Below are 22,714 nucleotides of genomic sequence, written 5' to 3'. Positions count from 1 at the left end.
TTATTTTGACAAATGATAACACAGGACATGGTGTTTTTTAATTAATCTAATATTTTTTGTATACAGATCAGTTGCCAACTGCTTGTCAAACGTTCTCTTATTTTCTTATTATTATGCTTAGTCTGGTTTTCTTGTATATTGACAGTCTGTATTCTTGTTCAGTTTTGAGTTCAATGTATGTTGTTGTTGTTAGATTTATTTATATCCAGCCTTTTCCCCAGTACTGGGACTCAAGGCAGTTTACAAGATTAAAACATGTACAATTAAAACATGTAAATATAAATTTACAAAAGTAAAAGTAGAATTAAACCTGCAGTAAAATTAAAAACATATTTTTTAAATTAAAAACAGGAAACAGATTATATTTTTTTAAAAAATCCAATACATTAACACAAGTCCAGAGTAGTTCCCAAAGCCTGCTGGAACAAAAAAGTTTTTGCCTGCCTCTGAAAGTGTAGCACAGAGGGAGCCAGCCTAGCCTCCTTGGGAAGGGAGTTCCAGAGCCTTGGAGCAGCCACCGAGAAGGCCCTCTCCTGCATATCCATCAGGCGTGCCTGGGATGTTGACGGAACTGAGAGAAACGCCTCCCTAGAAGATCTCAGAGCACAGGCAGGCTCATATCGGAGGACACGATCTTTCAGATAACCTGGACCTGAGCCGTAAAGGGCTTTATACAGTGAAGCCAGAGGAGCTTTTGTTCCAAAGATGGGCGTAAGGCTACCCCCAACCCATTGCCAGAACACCCCCATTAAGCAGGCCACTACTACCAGAAGTAGTGCTGGCAGTAAATCTACACCTGTGGAGCTTTCAGCAAGCCTCCAGGGTAGACATGTGCACTTAAGCCTACCTACTTCCAGCTAGTTGATTACTCTCTTAATCATGATCCATTTGTTTCATTGGATTTCATCACAACTAAATTTAGCTGCAATAATAATAATAATAATAATAATAATAATATAATAATAATAATAATAATAATAATAATAATAATAATAATTTCTTACCTGCCTCTCCATCCTGATTGAGGTGGGGAACAACTATAAATATAAAATACATAAAATATTGATTAAAAACATAGTATACATTGTTAAAACTTCCTAAAAAACACACTAAAAACATCCTAAAATTCCACTGGATTAAGGCAGTTCAAACCATTCAGTATAGGAAATATACAGTTTGATGCGGGCAAACTTTTAACAGAAGCATTTGAAAGTGTTTTCCACTCAGAAATGATAGCTGATTAGCGTATCCGAAATCTGACAAAATGAAAGCACGAGAACATCCTTAAATTTGTATTTCAAAATGTCAGTTGTGTGCTGATTTCCAGTTATCTGTAATTTCATGTTTAATAATAATAATAATAATAATAATAATAATAATAATAATAATATATTTATTTCTCTCCCTTTGGATCGAGGCGGGGAACAACATTAGAACAGGAATCAATACATCTTAAAAAATCATGATTTTACATTGATCTGGATAGGCCTGCCGGAAAAGGCTAGTCTTTAAAGCTGCCTTAAAATCACAGAGAGAGTTACTTTTACGAATCTCCTCTGGCAGGCCATTCCACAATCTGGGGGCGACAGAAGAAAAGGTCCTCTGGGAAACTGATGTCAGCCTAGTCTTGGCTGACTGAAGTAAGCTGATAGTACATTGATGGTGCTATATAAATAAATTAATAATAATAATAATAATAATAATAATAATAATAATAATAGTAGACGCTCCTGGCTGTCGCATCTATCTGGGCTGTCATTTGGAGTGATGGGTCCAGGAGCACCCCTAAATAGAAATGTTTAATTTCTATTTTTCAATTTTGTAGCATCCCAGTGGGTAGTCGTTATTTTTAAAGGTCTAATGCAGGCCCAGGAACACAGTATTGCATTTAATATAACTAACAATAGACTAATACAACTAAGTTAAATAATAAAACCTCTTCTAGGCAAACCAGTTCCAACGAACCTTTTCATCCCATTCACTGTCTTCATATTCCACTGTCAACCATTGTCACATCCATTGATAAAGATGTGAACAAAGCAAGATATTTTGTTTGCATCCACAGCACACTGTTGAACAACCTGTTACATTGTTACAACTAATCATTTTTGATTCAAGAGCTGGAGAGCTAGAGTCATGTCACACCAGTGCGTCTTACCTTTCTGCTACCAACCTCAATCTTCAGCATTGACCGAGTGTTGCGTTGACTTCCACTGTAGGATTTGGACGTATGTGAAAGGTGGTGAGATTTCATGGCTGCTGTTATTGGAGGCAAAGATTCAGGTGTGATGAAGGATTTTGAACAAACAACCTCAATCATCTGTGCCGCAAACAATTAAATGCATTCTCTCCATTAAGAGTGCATTTGTTTTGTCTATCTTGTCTGTAGCTAGGAGAACAGACATGCTCTCTGATGAATCAATGAAATCAGTACCTATGATAGTGTAGCATTGTGTTCAATTTTTTTCACCTCATTCTACAGTGAGCAAAACCTAATTGAATGGAGACTATCAATCAAGTCTCTTGATCTAAAGTTATGACATAAATGTATTCCTAGACTGATTATAAAAAAGCTATTATAGCTTGTGGCTGCACAGCCCACCTAATGCTTTGTTCAATTGAATCAACTTTTTTGGACGCATCCTTCCCTACGAAGTGCTTCATACACAAAAGCTTCAGATTGTTTGGGAGATTCTCAGTGCGATAATTTAGAACAGGGCAACACATCTTTAAAACTTGACAACTGAGACTTGGGCCACGGCTAGTCCTAAGGTTTATCCTGGGATCATCCAGGGTCCGCCCCTGCCTGAGCACTGGATCCCCTGTGTGTCACCTAGGCCACAGCTAGACCTAAGGTTTGTCCTGGGATCATCCAGGGTTTGCCCCTGCCTGAGCACTGGATCCCCTGTGTGTCACCTAGGCCACAGCTAGACCTAAGGTTTGTCCTGGGATCATCCAGGGTTCGCCCCTGCCTGAGCACTGGATCCCCTGTGTGTCACCTAGGCCACAGCTAGACCTAAGGTTTGTCCTGGGATCATCCAGGGTTCGCCCCTGCCTGAGCACCGGATCCCCTGTGTGTCACCTAGATGAACAGGTTTGACCCCTGGACGATCCAGGGATAAACCTTAGGTCTAGCTATGGCCTTGATGTAGCTTCTGATTAGTTTTGCTGTAGTTTCAATTATATACACCTTCTGTAGGTTGATAATCACGTTTGGCCTTTGCATAATATCCTTTCAGGATATGATCAGATGTTTCTTTCAAAGTCACCACACCAAGCTTATCACTTTCAACAGATATGATGATCCTGTCCCCATAGCGTTCTATAAGCTTTCCTTTGATGTGTTTTATTCGCATGCTTGTGAATCACCATCTTCAAGGAATGATCCCATCAGAAATATAAGTTCTGCTACCCTCAGCTGTTCTTCATTATTTGCATCGCAATTATGTCTTTTATATTGGTAAACAACTTCCGCCGTGCCACCTGCACTTTTGAGCCAGCAGATGCAAATACGTCCCTGCCATATCCTTAGCAGAGTTGCAAACAGGAATACTTGAGGCCAGCAGATGCGCCCCACGTTGCCCTGGGGCCAATCTATCTGAACAGCTGATTTAAGGCGAAGGGGGAGCAGTTCAGAGCCATTTGCAACAAATAGCATTGTGGCCAATCTGAAGAAACCCTGCAGATTCTCTCAGGAAAAGAAGCATTTCACAGGTGTGTGTGGGTGGGTGTTTTAATCACGGAATTTCCCTGGTTTTAAAAAGGAAATTTATTTATTACATTGTTCTGGAAAAAAACAAAAACATAGACTAAAAAAACCCTTAAGAAGTCATTAACTGAGTATACAAACGAATAGATCTGTCCTTATATCTTCAGAAAGGCTTACTTCTGAGTATGCCTGCACAGGATTGCAACATACCTTCCCCCCCTCTTTATTTATTTATTTATTTATTTATTACATTTTATACCACCCAATAGCCGAAGCTCTCTGGGCAGTTCACAAAAATTAGAAACATGAGCATAAAAACAACCAACAATCTAAAAACACAAATACAAAATACAATATAAAAAGTACAACCAGGATAAAACCACACAGCAAAAATTGATATAGGTTAAAATATGGAATTAAAACAGCAAAGTTTAAATTTAAGTTAAATTAGGTGTTAAAATACTGAGAAAATAAAAAGGTCTTCAGCTGGTGACGGAAGGAATGCAGTGCAGGTGCCAGGCGAACTTTTGCCTCCCTATCTCCTCTTCAGTGATCTATCAATCGAAAAAAGCTGTCCTAAAGATCTGGTTTTCAACCAGCCATATCAGTTAATATATTAGTCAATATTGCTAGTATTAATAAAATCAAACCTTGTAACGTGTAAATCTGTTAGACTTTAAGGTGGCACAGATTTTATTATTTTTTCTGCAGCAGCTGACTGTCCAGAAAGTCTAAATATAAATGTCATTCTGAGAATATTGAACAACACGTGAGCTAATTCACTACACAAAGCAACATCATTTTGTCATTTTGTTTCTTTCCGTCATGGTGATATCACATGATATGCAAGCTTTTCTATGTAACCTTGATATGAACTCAATTTTAAAATATAACACTGGGATTTTCAGGAATCGCTCACACATAATAGAAGCCTCATACTGAAGTCTTCATTGCCACTTTGCTTTAATTCAGAAATAGACATATATCCCAACCTGAGTACAACTGAAGAATACAGTTTTGCTAATAAGCATTAAAAGGCTGGTGTTAAGGAACGGTCCCCGCAAACAAAATCTAAACAGTTCGGAAAACAGGCCTCAACTATCAAGAAATGCCATCACTGTCTTAACTTAAAGCAGTATTAGAAAGGTTAAGGAGCCATCTGCTGGTGACTTCAACAAAATGAAGAGCATAGCACTGCTAATAAAATTTCAATTATAAATTAATTGCATAGTCCATTTAATTATCCATAGATTCAAACTACCCATGGATAATTCAAATGAAGTACTTCCATTGGAACATACAGTCTGCTACATATCTGCCAACAATTTCAATTAGATGCCAATGGATTATGGGTGTCGCAGCTGGTTAAAAAAAATTAGCAAAACAGCGGTGTATTGATCGGATCAAGGCAACATACTGCTCAGAATAACATTGTTTTGTATATAAGCAAATATGTTCATTCACAGTTCATTTTTGTGAACTGAGAAGCAGATGGCCTTTATATACATGTTTTTTCAAAGAGTTAATATAAAATGGGATTGCTTCCTATTTTGTATTCGCGTACATGTGCTTCCCCAATAGCTAATTTAATGTAAGAGTACAACAGATAACGTTATCTGTTGTACTCTTACATTAATTGTTAACTGTTTATTTAACAATAGAAAAGCATATATACTTCAACAACTCCTCAGAAGAAATTTCATTTAGTAAAGAAGAAAAATTGCTGTGGGAAGAGAAGGAAATAAAGGACTCTGAAAGAAATCTATTTTTAAAATGTATTCTTTTTAATCATATAAATTGGAAGGTTACTTAGTGCATGTATTATACCCAGCTAGAAATGTGGATTTGCCTTAGTTTCTTCTCCGTTCAGTAACAATTTCATTGATGTCTGTAGGGGATGTCTGTGTTATCTTTCAGGCAGTTAAATGTTTCCCAGAAAAAAAATGATATTCTAAAAGTCATTCTCATGTCACATTTACATACTTTCCCCAACATGGGCAGTAATAACCATGTAGGAAAATACCCACAACAAAGGCTTTAGTCTGCTTGTTTCCTGCTGTCTTTGGGTGGTTGATATTCTTCAGTTTAAAATTGCAGTGTTTTCAGAACAGGGTTTATTTCTTTAAGCGTTCTTGGGCAAGCCAGATATGCCTTTTAATCTCATAGGATCGATAATTATTTTGCATGGAAGCAATAAGCATTGCCCTGTTCTGCAACTGCTGATAGAAACCAAACCAGAGAGAAAATTGGAATTTGACATGTTTATCCTTACAATGAGAGTTTTTTTCTGAGCTAATAAATATAGCTATAAGGCTAATCAACATTTTCAGAGAATTTTGTTTATTTCAGGGTAGTTTCAGGCAGCCCATTTCCCCCATCATGTGAAGGTTTTGTTTACATGCATCATGTCAGGGGGATCAATAGGGAACCAGTTTATCTAAAGTTCCTTTTCTGCTGAATGTTCTGTAGATGCTACTGATCCGTGATAATAATAAGAGGTCACTACACAGTGGGAAAATTAATCATCTGAGTCCATCCATAGTTACCACATGTACAAAAAAAAATTTTTTTTAAAAAAATGAAAATCCCTGAAGTGCAAACTAGAACCACAGTGAATTTGAAGCAGCAGCTGGAAAACCTATTTCTTATGGCTTGGAATATTGTGGGTCTATTCCAGATCCATTACATTTAAAGAAACTGACATCAGCATCAGTGGGATGTACACTGCACCCTGAGGGCTTGTTCACACATGACACACATTTGCGGTGAAGGTCAAGTATCATTATTTCTGAACCTTCTTCACAAATATCATGTATGAACAAATGTTCAGCGTGCAGTGCATTTCCCCTCGTAGTTGATGACAAATACATTAATTTTAATGGATTTGGGATATACCCACAATATAGAATGCCTCAAGCGGTACATTTTTAATGATGATGATGATGATGATGATGATGATGATGATGTTGATGTTGTATAGCACTTTAGAATGTTCAGAGCATTGCACAATGGAGCTTTTCAGAGTTCTCCAGAGGCTATGCCATGCTAGCCGCAAGGACACTGGAGAACTGTCGGAGGCCCACTGTAATATACTTACTAGGCACTTCCAGAATAAATTTGTTGCATCCACCAGTACTGAGACTTCAGTGTTATAGCAGGTGAATCGGGCGAGATATCTACAGCACAGCCCAATCCAGTTTTCTTGGATGAGTTTCAGTCGGTACAGCTTGAGGATGTTGACAAGGTGTTTGGACAGGTTTGTGCAACCACTTTCATATTAGAGCTTTGCCCTTCTTGCCTAATAAAAGCTAACAAGGAGGCTGGCCCTGTGTACTGATTAGGGTGGCCATGTTTTGGAAACTAAAACAGAGAACACCCCAACATGGGGGGGGGGGCAAGGGGGCATGCCCACCTCAACATGGCCTTGGTCACATCTCTGATTCTACAGCTCACAATTAAGACAAACCTGTTCTACATAATATGTTAATGTTAAAATCACTGAAATAAAGAACAAGTGAGAGATTCAATGTATCTGAAATTAGCTTTACTCCTAGTTTTGTAGGTTTGTTGTACTTTGAACATTTGCTATGTTATGCATGGCACAGGGCTCCATCACACCTATTTTTCCCTCTGGTTTGCCTCCTCATTTTTTACCTCCATTTCATAAGCGGGTCACGGTAATGGTCCCTTTCACGTGGGTTTGTAGTTTTGTGCTGCACCATGAAACCTCCCTTTCGCTTGTTTGCTCTTCCACTCCACCCCGCCCCTTCTTCTGCCTCCAGTTCATTGGTTGTGGTACTCTGATGGATGTGGGATCTTTTCCCGCCCTCTCTGGCTTTGTTGTCCAGCGATTTAACTCTTCATCAGCTAGGCTTTGTTTCTGCGGGCAATGAGGGTGGGGTTGGAGCAGTAAAAAGTCCATTCAGCCGACTAAGCACAAGTCCCTTTGTTCAACAAGGTGTGCTGGAGGAGGAGAACTACCCCACACTCCCCTTTCGTCAGCGAGACTCCACTCAAAGCACAGGCCCCCAACAAAGGAAAAAGCGAGAGGACAGCAATACATGGAAGCTTAAGGGCACATTAAATCCACTTGGGGAAAATAATCCCCTTATAACACCGAAATAATATGCAAAATGGGGGGAAAGAGGCAAGATGGGTGCAGGACAGGGATGACGTCATGTGAGTCCTGCAGTACAATACCAGATACTAGATGTGGCGAGAGTGTGTTAAACCGCTGGTTTGATGGTGTTCACAGTCTCTTCTTCCTTCAAATATATTTTCTTACTGCCAATCCTTCACTGAATGACGATAGTCTCACCTTTCCTAACACTTAACACTCTTTTCCCCATCACCTTTCTTATAGCCATTTTAAGTCAGGATCCCTACTGACAGGTTCAGCACCCTGCTACCACTGAACAAATGAAGCAGTTGACAAGTGCAGAAAAATCTAGTACAATAACCTAGCAACCTAGCATTCAGAAAGAGTATAAACTACTATTACCCTGCAAAAATTAGCCATGGAACAAAAATGGAGTAATGGCTTGTTGCAATCACTTCTCACTAGCACCTCTTAGCTTGTTTCAACTTCTGGTTTATCAGTGAGATCTAAAAAAATGTCATTACACCTCTGGTTCATGAGCCATGTAAACAAGACCATGGTCAGTAGCAATATAAAGAAAGGCCGGAACAGATGCCCATTATCACAATGCTGAACAAGGATCTTTCCCTCCTTTTATCCAAATATCTCTTGAATTTACATTGCCTCAGTGTGCAGGCAACAGAAATCCCAATCAGAGAGTGTAATGTGCTGCCCAAAGAAAACTCAGAAATAAGCCCCACTGATTTCAATAAAGCTTACTCCCAGATAAATGAATATTGGATTGCAGCCATAAGCTCTTAAGATTAGCTGGAAACACCTCCTGACTATTTCTATTTGTATACCAAAGGTACCTAGAGAGTTATTCTTGGTGGCTGCTGTACAATTCAGAAAGTTGATAGAGTCAGAGCCTGAGCATCTTTCCGGAAGTTGAAAGACATTTTTGAAATATCTGATAGACTTTCAGCCTGCAGAATAACTGTTAGCTGGGATTTTAATTGTTCAAGACACATTGGGGCATCTAATGGATTTGTGGGTTGTTGTTTTTTCTAAGATTAAAAGATGTAGTCTTACCTTATAAAATAGATGTAAAATAGATTACTCAGTCCTTAGACCCGTGTTCAAGCATATTTAGGGTGCGTCCTGCCGCCGCCGGCTCCTCCTGCAAAACACTTTTCTCCCTCGGTGTGTTTGTATTTGCGTTTGCGTGCGCGCGGCGGACGAGTTCAGCTCCTGCCTCTCGCTCTCCCCCGCGGTGTCATCTCCCCGGGACTCTCTTCAGTGTGTGCTCGCACACGCAAATGCAAATACAAACACACCGAGGGAGAAAAGTGTTTTGCAGGAGGAGCCGCCAGCGCCGGGATGCTCCAGAAGAGCCGCCGGGTGGGAGGGGGAATTATTCGAATGGAAGAACACGCGAGGGGGAAGCGGCCAGAGCAGCGTCTTTGAATGGGGTAGAGATTCTTCCGCAGGCGGCGCTGCCTAGCTCACAGTACACACAGTAAAGAAAGAGGCGCTTCTTTTAGGTACGTCTTTAAAAAAGGCGCACGGAAGCGCCTTCTCAACGATGTGTAGATCTGGCCTTGGTTGCGCTACTTCAAGCATATTTAGGTTGCAATCTGCTTACAGGGCCATTTGTATTTTTATTGGTGTTCATGATAAATCTTTACTGTGATAAAAATTAGAGCAAGTTGAATAGTGCAATGCTATACATGTCTTCTCAGAAGTAAGTCCCATTGACTGCAATAATCCTTGCTCCGAGGTAAGTGAGCATAGATTAGTAGCCTAAACTGAGCCTGCAATCATAAAGTGTTAACATAAACATAATTACAAAATAGGATCGCTGATAGCGGAAGGAAGAAGTTGTTAGGAGGGGGATGTTTTTGCAATGGTGGAGGTGCTGGTCCCCCTTCCAATCTCTCTCTCTCTCTCTCTCTTTCTCTCTCTCTGTTGCTTTGAGAGCTATAAAAATGACAGCTCTCAAAAGCAAGACACAGAGAGAGAGAGAGATCTGTGCAGGAAGCTGGGCATGCACCCTGTTTTTTCTATGGAAGTGAGGGTGCCAGGCTTGGGGAAGACCCACTTCCAACCAGAATCACCCTTCGTGCTGGGGTGTGGGGGGCACCCACAAGATCCCCCCACTGAGACATTCCTTTCCTCCCCTACTCCACACCTCCCTAACTCCAAGTAAGCCTACCCACCACCACCTGTCAGGAGAAAATGTTTCCACCTGCGCCTTGACTTTTAAACATTAAGCTTCAGAAAAAATCCTTTTCTCTGGATCTGAGAGATAAGGGCTTACTTGTAGGTAGGGAGGTGTGGGGTGGGGAAGGAAAGGGGTGCCCCTATGGGGGGGCTTCAGATGTATCCCCCTATCCCAGCATCCTCCCCACTGATTCCCACTTTTTTCCCCTTATAACCCCATTTATGCTAATGGACGTATTTATCAAAACAAAAAAGATGGAAAATCAAGGGTGGGGGACAAAAACAAGCCCTTTGACAAGCACTGTGGGGCAACACAGTGCAAGAAGGTCATTTTCGCCGCCGCCCCCCCCCCGCCCACACCAATTTTCCTGAGGGGAGACGTCATCGAGCGCCACGGAATCTATATGGATGATCTTCATAGAGATTTCTTGGCGCTCAATGAAGCTTCCCAGTCAGGAAAATCGGGGGAGTGAAAATGACCACTTTGTCAAGCACTTTGGGGGCAACAGTGTTTGGCAAGGGGGTCATTTTCAGGAGGGCTACCCCCGATTTCCCACTTTTTTTGTTCTTATCAGGGGGTGCTGCTGGGGGGGGGACAACTGAAGGGTTCCCACCACAGGGGCAACCCTTTTCTCCCCTGCCCCACACCTCCCTACCTCCAAGTAAGCCTCTTCCCCCAGATCAGGGGGAAAGGATTTCTCCCAAAGCTTGATGTTGATCCTGGGCAGCTCCTTAAAGGCCTGATTTGAGCAGAGGTGGGGAAAGCATGTCATTCCTGGACATTATAGAAAATTATAGAAACACACACACACACACCAGATACCCAGGATAGAAGAAAAACCTGCACAAATGTGGGGGAAATCCTGACAGTTGGTCACCCTAGAAGTGATTAATGCCTCGTTGTGAGAGGGTACAGTCCCCATTCTCCTGAAAGAGGTGGTAGTGAGACCACTTTTAAAGAAATCTTCCCTGGATCCAGAAATTTTAATAACTGTAGGCTGGTGGCAAATGTCCCATTCCTGGGCAAGGTCCTTGAGTGGATGGTTGTGAGCCACCTCCAAACACTCTTGGGTGAGATCCATTATCTAGATCCATTTTAATTGTTTTTCGGGCCCAGTTTTGGCACAGAAACAGCCTTATTCGCCCTGTGTGATGACCTGAAAGACAGGGGGAATGTGACTCTGTTGATTCACCTTGATCTCTCTTTTGATACCATCGAACATGGTATACTTCTGGGACTACTGTCTGAGTTGGGAGTGGGTCATACTGCATTGCCATGATTTCACTCCTTTTTGGCAGGTCAGTTATAGAAGGTGGTGCTTTGGATACATTGCTTGGCCCCATTGATTCTCCAGCATGGGATTCCACAGGGGTCAGTTTTGTCCGCCAAGCTGTTCAACATCTATATGAATCCATTGAGTGTAGTCATGTGGTGTTTTGGAGTGAGTTGTCATCAGTACGCTAATGACACACAACTCTACTTCTACTTCTCATCTTCTTCAGGTGAGGCTGTGGCTGTGCTGAACCAGTGCCTGGCTGCGACAATGGACTGGATGAGGGCTAATAAACTGAAACTCAAACTAGACAAGACTGAGTGGGTGGTTCTTCTGATCGGATGGATGCTCAACCAGTTCTGGATGGGGTTGCACTCCCCCTGAAGGAGCAGGTTCATAGCTTGGGGTTCTTCTAGAACCATCTTTGTCACTTGAGGCTCAGGGAGAGTGAAATCCCATCCAGAATAGCTTGAGCATCTTCAGGTGGCCTTGGTGGCACAGAGTGCCTTATGCCAGCTTCAGTTGGTAGGCCAGCTACATCCCTATCAGGACAGGGATAACCTGGCTTCAGTTGTCTACGTTCTAGTATCTTCCAAGTTAGATTACTGCAATGCATTCTATGTGGGGCTGCCTTTGGAAATGGTTCAGAAGCTGCAGCTTGTGCAAAATGTGGTGGCCAGATGGATTACAGGGAACAGGAGATTCAAACATATAAGTCCAAATATGGCCCACTTACATTTGCTGCCTGTATATTTCTGAGTCCGATTCAAGGTGCTGGTTCTAACGTATAAGCCTTATATGGCTCAGGACCGCAATACCTGACAGAATGCCACTGCTAACACAAAGCTATCCATACACTATGCACAACATCTAAGGGCCTCCTCCAGCTGCCTACTCTGAAGGAGGCTTGGAGGATGGCCCTCTCACCTGTGGCCCTCCAGTTATGGAGTGATCTCCCTGAGGAGGCCCACCTGGCACCAACAGTTTTATCTTTTCAGCACCAGGTCAGGACTGTTCTCTTTTCCCAGGCACTTAGCAGCATGTGGTGAGTTTCAATCATTCCCAGATCTGTTTTTTAAGTTTTTCTGATTGCTCAAACTTGTTTTTAGATGTATGTTGTCTTTGTGTATACTGTCTGTTGTGTGTTTTTATGGTTTTAAAGTTTGTATGTCATTTCTAATGTTTTAATCTTTTGTAAATCGCCAACTGAGCTTCTGCTATGGGCAGCACAGAAATGTAATAAATAACAATACTTTAAAAAGTACTGTAAGGAAGGTTAATACTATCACTCCTTATATTACTGATACGGAGTTGAGGCTGAGCAGAAGTGATTTGCCCAATGCAATCATTTCATAGCAGAGACAAGATTTAAACCAGGACCTTTCTGATGTACCCATCAATTATCTATCTATTTAAAAATACTTCACTTCTAGTTTGCAGCAGGTATCACTCTAGAGCTCTGTATGGTTGCACAAAAGCCCTTTGTAATATTTGTAGACTGTTGGTAAAAGGTTAGATTATTTTTGGAATACAGCAATGTTTAAGCTACCTAACCCCATAATGAAAGATTCCTTCAATTAGTTATCTAGTTTCTGACTGTTGTGTAATATCTTCCGAATTATTCCCACATACTTCTGAATATATATGCTACACACCTAACTGCTTTACTAAAATACATCCTGCTTCAGCTTCTGTTTTAAATTTTAGATAAGCATGTCACTACATTTAATTAATCAGAATTTGAAGTGATATTTCTAAAAGGTACAAACAACAACAACGTGTTTAAACCAGTGCTTGAGACTTGCCATACTAAAACTGTTAGCGTTCCAGGTGCCACTAAAGCCCTTGTTGTTCTTGCTTGAGACTTAACATTTTTCCAAGCAGACTAAAGCAACCACAGATCTCTTATTTGTTTCCACCCACATGAGGGCTGTGCAAGAAGCCGGGCTCTCTTCCTTGAAATGAACGGGGAAACTAGTTCATCCAGGTGGCAGAGGCACACTGAAGCTCCCCTGGATCAGAATGAAGGATTCCATTCTTTAATCTACCTCTAATTGCTTTACAGACGTAAATCCCATTGAGTTCAATGGGGCCTTTCCCCAAGTACGTTTGTATGTTGCAGCCTGACTGGTATTTAATGTAATGAATTGCAAACACTTTCCATTTTTCACTTCTCAGGTAGCCAAACAACTACAACCTTCAGTCATATGGATTGGAGACACAGAGAAAACATTCTACAAAAAAGTCCCTAAAGCTGAAAAAGAGGTATATCCAATTTTCTAGTCTTGTTCTTTCCTTCTTCTTTTTTTAATGACTTGAAAGACACATTACCAATTCTACATTGAAAGCAGGTCTATACAGGTGTTTGCCTTGCACATGCATAGACTTAATGTGGACACACAAGCCTCACCAAATATCCCAGCCCCCAAACAACGATACACACATCTAGCTGCCATTGAGGGCACAGGGGTCTGAACGGAGCTGAAATCAAATTTTCAATTCTGTAGTTGTATGTAGAAACCTGACTGAAACATTTTTAAATCATGTCGCCTGTAAAATACTTAAAGGCTGCAGAAAAGACCTGATCAAGCACACGTTTTTGAATGTGTGTCAAGTTTTAGATCTTGAAACTCATATCTTCTGAATATGTTTTAATTAGCTCATTCTGTTCATCATCAGTTGTTATGATTAAATGCCAACAGCAAATTTGCCAAGTAACAGTCTACTAGTTAAATATGAAAAGAAATCCTAATTACACAGATGTTTTAACTTGACTTTTGTTCTAAGTTTAAGAAATTATTTTTGAAACTATCTCATTTTGGTTGGTCTCAGGTTCAGTATCTGCGGCAGGGTCTTGCTATTTACTGTTTTACTCTGTACAGCACCATGTACATTGATGGTGCTATATAAATAAATAAATAATAATAATAAAATAATAAAGAAGCATTTGAGGCAACCTTTTCAAAAACTGCATAGAAACATTAAACCTAGCTTTGATGTGACTGATGCCCTCTGCTGGCTGAAGTTGACATAAACAGTTTGCCGCACTGATTTCAGTAAATCGATAAAGTGATGGAGTGTTACTAGGCTAACTTGCTTTCACAAACCTTACATACATTTATTGCAACAGCAGTGGATCGAACAGCTTTTGCATCTCTTTTCCTAAACTGAAAGAGATTCTTGAGCTCAAATACTGCCAGCATCTACACTTAAATAAATTATGACCATGACTGTATTTTGACATTTGTAAACATTTGCAGATTCATATAATGCAATCCAGCAAAAATTAGCACTTTTACAGTTCATCGATTTCAAGGGGAGCCTACAACTCCCAGCATGCACTGCCTGGGAGGGTTGAACCTACCGGAGCCCAGGGACAGTGGGCACTCATGTCCTCCCCTTGGCTGCCGCCACGATCACCTACTCATAAGCGTGGTCACTCACTCGCAAGCGCGATCACCTGCTCGCCAATCAGCTGCCCGCTGCTGGGAGTTGTAGGCTGCTGCTTCTTTATGGAGGCCCACAGCTGTGCATTAAAATGTCAGTTCTGTCATAAAATGGCGGATCCATCATGATTCAGATTTTCGAATCCAAAGCCTGCGGATTGCACAGCCCTAGTAATTACCAATGCTTCTCGGTCTCTCTAAGTTTAATACATGCATCAAAGTACAAGCATTACATTTTTATAGATCCTTAAGCAAGAGGTAATGTGTGAATGTGCACCCTGTGTTCCAGTAACAGGCTGAGAAGCTACCTTAACTAGGATGACCATATCAAAAGGAGGATAGGGCTCCTGTATCTTTAAGATTGGTATTGAAAAGGGAATTTCAGCACGTGTCATTCATCACCAACAGTTAAAGCTGCAGGAGCCCTCATAGTGTGATCAGATACAAAAGAGGGCAGGGCTCCTGCACCTTTTCATATGGTCACTCTAATTGGTCTCTTACTCATATTAACTTTTCCAAACTTGCACATCATATGGTCATGAAGTAACTTTAAAGATGTTCTTTGGAAAGAACCACTTCTTTTGCATGGACAGGACCACAGAACCTTAATAATGTAAAACATGAATAATAATGGGAAAACTTAATGCTGAGATTAGAATCCTGTGTTCTTTCCTTAAAATGTTGCCATGCCAGGCAAATCCTGAATCTAAATCAAGCTTTCCACAATGCTACCTCAGATACAGCGGAGATCAAGGGTATCTAGGGGCAGATCCACACATAGCCTTCGGGACGCCCTGAAGGCGCTTTGGGGCGTCCCGAAATCGATGATATGTACCCTACCTTAAGCGTCCCAAGAAGAGGCGGAGGCGGAGGAGGAGGAGGCTCCTCGCGGGGACGGGATGAAGACTTGCCGCGCCCGGCGCCTTCGCCAGGCAATCAGCTGCCCCCCCCCACCGCAGTTTGCCTGGGTGAGATGTTCACTGCCGTCCACCTACCCGCTGGCCTCCTTTTGCCGGCGAAAGAACCACCCAGGCGGAAGCCGACAGAGGCTTCTTCCGCCAAGCTCTCCGACTGCAGCCTTGCAGTTGAAATCGTCACCCACTCTGTCCCAGCTTGTAGCTACTTCCCCTTTCTTTTGGAATTACTCTTCTATAACAAGACTCAAAATCTCAGACAAAGGCTCACAATTGATTAAAAGATTTTATGTATACATTCAGCAAGGTTGGCCTCTGCCTAAAGGAACATAGAATAGTAGAGTTGGAAGAGGCCTGTAAGGCCATTGAGTCCATCACCCTGTTCAATGCAGGAATCGACCCTAAATCATACCTGACAGATGGCTGTCCAGTTGCATGTGGAATGCTTCTAGTGTGGGAGAGCCCATGACCTCCCTAGGTAATCTTCTCCAGGCTAAACATGCCCAGTTATTTCAGCCTCTCCTCATAGGGCTTTGTTTCCAGACCCCTGATCATCCTCTTTGCCCTCCTCTGAACCCCCTCCAGCTTGTCTGCATCCTTCTTGAAGTGTGGTGCCCAGAACTGGACACAATATTCAAGATGAGGCCTAACCAACACCGAATAGAGGAGAACCAGTACTTTGCGCGATTTGGAAGCTATGCTAGGCAGTAAAGGAAAGTAGTGGATTACCATGACAGATTTTATAAGCATGTATGTGTGTGCACACTGAAAATTCTAGGTTTAAAAAAGTAGCAGATCCCACCAATAAAGCTTTTGCTTTACCCCTAAGCAAAACACGTCCTGCCACATTGACTCAAGACTTTTTCTGCAAAAAAAAATCTGATGTCTAGTACCCAGTTACACCTTTGTAAGCATAAAGTCAAGTGTGTTTGTTCTGGAAGAATAGAGCAAAATGTATGTGTAATTCCAAGTAATCATATATCCCTGTGTTTTTAATCTGGAAGATGGAACCTAAACGTTTGAAAAAGCAACTTCCCAAAATTTTGAAAACTCTGAAAATCGAAGACCGAGTACTGATAGTAGGAACCACTAAACGACCCTTTGATGCAGACCTCAAACCATTCTGCAGAGTTTACAAGAAAATCATTCTAGTTCCAAGACCAGACTACGCTTCAAGATATGGCAAGTACATCAAAGTAGATGGAAGTAGCGTTCTTTTATGCAAACATAGCCTATTTAATAGAGTCATAGAATAGTAGAGTTGGAAGGGGCCATCGAGTCCAACCCCCCACTCAATGCAGGAATACTCCCTAAAGCATACCTGACAGATGGTTGTCCAGCTGCCTCTAGTGTGGGAGAGCCCACAACCTCCCTAGGTAACTGGTTCCATTGTCTACTGCTCTTAACAGTCAGGAAGCTTTTCCTGATGGCCAGCCGGAATCTGACTTCCTGTAACTTCAGCCCATTATTCCGAGTCCTGCGTTCTGGGAGGATCGAGAAGAGATCCTGGCCCTCCTCTGTGTGACAACCTTTTAAGTATTTGAAGAGTGCTATCATGTCTCCCCTCAATCTTCTCTTCTCCAGGCTAAACATGCCCCGTTCTTTCAGTCTCTCTTCATAGGGCTTTGTTTCCAGACCCCTAATCATCCTGGTTGCCCTCCTCTGAACATGCTCCAGCTTGTCTGCATCTTTTTTGAATTGTTGTGCCCAGAACTGGATGCAGTACTCTAGATGAGGCCTAACCAGGGCTGAATAGAGAGGAACCAGGACCTCCCGTGATTTGAAAGCTATACTTCTATTAATGCACCCCAAAATAGCATTTGCCTTTCTTGCAGCCACATCGCACTGTTAACTCATATTCAGCTTGTGATCTACAACACAAACAAGCTTGATACTCAGCGTAAATGAGTTCTATAGTACTGTGACAGAAATTGTTACAGTTTACTTTTGCTGTAATAGATCAGTTTTTGCTACATTGCACTATTCTACTGCGCCTTCACTTAGTAAATCCTGGCATCTATTAATAAAACACTTGACAATTTGCAGCACATACCTCAAATGATTGCACAAGGTCTGCATTTGGACATAAAGCTAATCCACAGTTTAGCACTAGGGGAATAACCCTGGGCTTGTGTGCTTCCCCCTGACCTTTAATCTTCCTGCTGTAGTAACAAGCAGGATGTCGCTTCCATTTTCACCACAGTTACTTGTTTCATCTAAAACGAGTGCTGTGGTTAGTGATAGCTATAGTTTAGGGCAGGGTACAGCAATACTCCCCCCCACAGGCCTAATCCAGCTCACAGAAGTTGCCAATCTGGCCCACAGGGGCTTGGTCTCCCTCTGTGGGCCCCTCCCACTCTCCAAGCCCCTCCCCCTGGACTGAAGTTTACTTGGGGAAGTGGCTTTGTGAGGAGAGGAATCCCTTATTTCTGATCTGTCATTGTAAATAAGAATGGGGGAACAGTCAACTCATCTGCCCTGTGTCCTCTCCCCAGTGGTAGAAGGCTCAGAGCAGTTGAAGTCGTTTCTCTGCATGCAGGCCTATTCTCATCAGAGAAGACCGATGTACAGAGACACCCAGTTCTCAGCAGATGTGCCAGGAGGATCATCTTCCTGACCCACCTGCCTGGAACCAAATAACATCAGAAGTTGTGGCTACATCCCCTGGCTTCATTTGGCCCAAAGGGCCGGGGTGGTCATCCGGACCCCCACCCTATTCTGCTTTCCTGCTCCTGGTTTAAGGAAACAAGCCAGGATCATGAACTATGGTTTGAAGTTGGCTTTGTTCTCTAAATCATAGTTACAACTAGGGCTGTGCATCGCTTCGGATCCGAATCCCAAATCTAAGGCAAATTGGGGTGATTTGGAGGGCTTTGAAACAGATCCAAATCTAATTGAAACAGGTCCGAATCAGTCCGAACTGAATCAGCATGATCCGAATCGATTCAGATTGATTCAGACCTTTTTTCAAGCACAAATACACATGAAAGTTGGCACCACGATAGGGCTTCAGTAGGGCTTCAGCCCTGCCAAGATTGAAGCACATTGGTTCATCCCCTGATTTTTAGGATTTCTTTTAATTTTGAGTTTTTAAAAGTATTTTTTTAAAAAAATACGCTGTCATTTTTAAAGATAAAGAGATGAAACTTAGCAGCATGATAGCTTCTTATGTGGGGCTTTAGGCATGCCAAGGCTGAAGCATATCAGTTCATCCCCTACTTTCCCTGTTTCTCTCTGAATGGGAAGATCCTGAGGAAGTGTCAGCTTCAGAACAAACAAAAGAAAAGGAGGGGAGATTTGCACTTAAAGGAATAGTGTGAGCTTGAATGAACACACACCTTCTCGAATTGCTCTTTGCTTTGAGTGGCTGCTTTAATTGTTTCCTTGAAAAATCACATTTTTAGCAGTGGGTTACAGAAATTTCACTAAACAGGTATGTCTGAAATTTGGCACACATGAGTTCCTCCAGGTCATCTGTAAGGTCACCAAAATACATGTTTATCTCATGACAAATGAGGAGGTTATAGCACTTTGCTTTGACTGTTTTGCCTGAAAAATCACATTTTTAGCAATGGATTACAGGAAAACCACTGCACAGATGTATCTGAAATTTGGCACACATGAGCACCTCCCAGGCATCTGTAAGGTCACCGACTTCCATGTTTCTATGTTGAAAAATAAAAAAGTTATAGGCATTTGTTTTTTTTCCAATGCAAGATTATGGGAAAATGAAAAATCTAAATAATTTGGACATCCGAATCTTGATTCAGATCCAAGATGAAGTGGACTGGGTCCAAATTGATCCGAAGTAAATCAGGCTAGATTTGGAAGGTCTGAATCAGGATCCGAAGCAAATCAGGGAGTCCGTGCACAGCCCTAGTTAAGACTAACCAATGTTGCCTGGTTTCAGAAATAATGAGTAACTACAGTTGAAAACACAAGCAAATCCTTCCAATCTCTTGTTATGGCATCAATAGGTGAGCCCTGAGGCTTGTGCACATAACATTAAACAATAGTTTATGTAATGCAAAGCAAACCAAGAACTACATTTGTACAGCATTTATACACTGAGAAGACTAATCATTGTCATCTCTGTGATGCATAGTGCACTACTTGGTTCTTCTTACTGAAATATGGAAAATTCAACAGCTAAATTATCTCCAGGTTTTCTTGCTCTACAGTGTATCTGCATTTTATACCTGAGCAGTCTGGACCTTTTCCTGTTACCTAGGGACTCTGGATCAGAAATGGGATCTGGTAGTAGAAGCCTCTTCCATTCAGTATGAATTGTGAATTCTGGGCATATGAATTACTTCTGACATTTAAGAAAACTCAGTTTTTAGGAACTGTGTAACTACAATTTCTAGGGTAGTGCCATGGACAAATGCAGTTACCGCAGAGCTAAACATCTTCACTTTCAAAGCAAACCTATTTTAATATACCTTTGGGTACCAAACATTTGTTTTAGGTACCTTGGGGATGCCAAACATTTTAGTCATTTCATAAAATTAGTAGAGTACTATAAAATCAGATCTTTTAAAACCGGTCATTCTGACTTTTCTACTATTACTACTATTTATTTTTGTACAGTTAACACAAGCAGATTTTTTTAAATCTTCGGTTCATTAATAACCTTGTGATATGTTCTTATTTTTGTTGTTGACATTCGGCAGTTTTATGGAAACACTTCATTCAGCAGAATGGAGGGTTATTCACCAAACAACTGAACATTAGTTGCCTGGCACAAGTTTCTGACGGTTACACTCAGGGACATATCATCAATGCAGTTCAAGCAGTCCTAACTGAACGACGCTTAATGCAACTGAACAAGAAGCCACTGACTGCTGTTGAATTCCTGACTTGCCTAGCTAGGCAGGATCCAGTATACAAGGAGGAGGAAGAAACGTTTAAGGTTAAGTTGTTCTGTTAAGAATCTTGTCTTTTTGACATCATTAAATCATAGCATGATGCTTGTCCCTTTTACACTGCACATTCAAATTAGGGTTTGACCCATGGGCTATTAATAAACTTGGAAATACATGTTAACGAAACGTAATACAGAGCTATGTGTTCACCTCAACCTCCTCCCACTGCTGAATTTGCTTCACCTCCATGCATTTTTCTTAATGTCTGCATACAATGTGTGAATGTTGAATGCCATGCAGGTATGTCTGTGATACCAAAAAGGGTATTTCAAATATTGCATACCTATAGTAAGAGTTCCAGGCAAAAATGGATATCCATTTCCCCCATAACTTCCTTGAGATGTGTATGCCGTCCCTTCAATGAGCTTTGGCTGTCAAGAAAGTTATCTGACTCAGCAATTTCCAAAGTTCCATCCATAATTGAAGGGATAGTGACACCATTCCAGTGCCGAGTCAAAAGTACCCCCGGATATTATCCAATGTTTTAATACCAAATCTCATGATCATGGTATCTTACAAGAAGCTTTATATTCATTCAAATTTTTAGTGAACTTACTTGTGATAATTGCCCTTGTGTTATTTTCTAATAGGCCTTCATGCTGGACTAAAATCCTTGATTTAAGTTTGTAAAGCAAAATGTCAGGAAATCCTGCAATAAATGATTAAAAAAACCACTCTACCGAAATCAAATAGCCAAACTTACTTGTGCATCTTGCAGCACTGCCAAATTTTAAAGAATGGTATTTCCAACTAGAGTTATACATCTTGGGGGAAAGGGTTGATCACAGAGATTGTAATGGTATCATAACTATAGCAACTTAAGTACCACAGCTATGTATTCATGTCAATGAGCCACTTCAAGCAGATGATTGCTACTGTTCTTGCCCTAATAGCATTCTCAGGAGAACTAAAGATTGTGAGGCTGCTTCTCCACAAGCTACCCACAATTAGGGTTCTTGTAAGGAAAGGACTAATGCAGACAGAAATGTTACTTGCATACTTTCAGGCTTCTTAAAATATGTTTCTGTCTGATTTTGTAGCTTTGGTATGCAAAGACTCCCCTGGGGAAAGCACGCGTCAAATCCCTGACAGAGAATGAAGATACTGGAAAGGGAAAAGGGAAAGACAAGGGAAAGGATAAAGAGAAAAAGAAGGAAGGCAAGAAAGACAAAAAGAAGAAGAAGAAGAAGAAGTAGTAGTAATGATTCTATTGGCGGGGCGGACCTTTCAATACTCAGCACAATTATAGAACTATAATCTGTTGCTGTGGAGAACAGCTATTGGGGGGGAATTCTTTTCTTGAAATCCCAGGTCTCTGCATGATTCCAGTGCAGCCTGTATGTAAAAGTGTTCTGTGAAAATTGGCATCAGTGTGACATTTAATTCCTTCAAGGTAAAGTAGTGACCACTGAATTTTGTCTAATTACTTCGGCTATTCCTTATAAAGTTATTGGGTCTCAGACAGGGAATATCAGTTTGTAGGAAGATATTATTAAATTTATGATAATCTGCCTTAAAAATGAAATTGCATATTTAGACACTTTTTTATCATTTATACTCCTGTTGCTTCCCCATGAGAGGGTGCAGCGGACATACACAGGAGAACCTCCATAGAGTTCAACAGAGTCCTGTTTCTTTTCTCCACACAAAACCTCTCTGGATGAGCACGCAAGCAGCTCTTCAGGGCATTTCAGGAAGTGTGAGGCCTTATAGACCCATCCCAGCTTCAGGAAGTGGCACCATGGAGAGGAGGAAGATGGATGGCGTTTTGGGAAGCATCCATAGACCCCCTGTCCCCAGATTGCCTACACCTGTTCCTGGGGAAGCGGGAAACAGGGCGTCTCCGAACACTACAGGGATCCTTCCTTGTGTGGGAGTGGCACCCTTGTGTGGAAGGAGTGGTATATGTTTATCCCTTACATGGCTAACTTTTTCAGTACCTGTACATCTAATGAATTATAATTTCCAATAAAATGTTTAATGGTCAAAATGTTGCTTTCTGTTTTAATCTGACTGAGTTATTTCAAAACACTTACGCTTAGAAGTAAGAAAGTAGTTGTTTTTAAAATGAGAGCTGCCTGGTTCCAGACAGCCCAGAGTCCTATGAGACTAATTTCCAAATATGTTTGAACTGGCTGCAGTTAC

General features: G+C 41.4%; 1 protein-coding gene across 1 annotated transcript in view; it reads left to right on the top strand.

Annotated features, from left to right (window-relative positions):
- IQCA1 (IQ motif containing with AAA domain 1) overlaps positions 1 to 21,765 on the top strand; it is a 168,536-nt gene extending 146,771 nt beyond the window's left edge. The window contains exons 18-21 of the mRNA XM_063115867.1: positions 13,463 to 13,549; positions 16,649 to 16,826; positions 20,318 to 20,556; positions 21,610 to 21,765. Coding sequence (XP_062971937.1) covers positions 13,463 to 13,549; positions 16,649 to 16,826; positions 20,318 to 20,556; positions 21,610 to 21,765 — 660 coding nt within the window. The remainder of the gene's footprint in view (positions 1 to 13,462; positions 13,550 to 16,648; positions 16,827 to 20,317; positions 20,557 to 21,609) is intronic.
- The last annotated feature ends 949 nt before the right edge of the window (positions 21,766 to 22,714 follow it).

This window comes from Elgaria multicarinata, chromosome 2 (genome assembly GCF_023053635.1).
Source record: "Elgaria multicarinata webbii isolate HBS135686 ecotype San Diego chromosome 2, rElgMul1.1.pri, whole genome shotgun sequence".
Classification (NCBI taxonomy): domain Eukaryota; kingdom Metazoa; phylum Chordata; class Lepidosauria; order Squamata; family Anguidae; genus Elgaria; species Elgaria multicarinata.
This window is presented reverse-complemented; position numbering and strand designations above follow the sequence as displayed.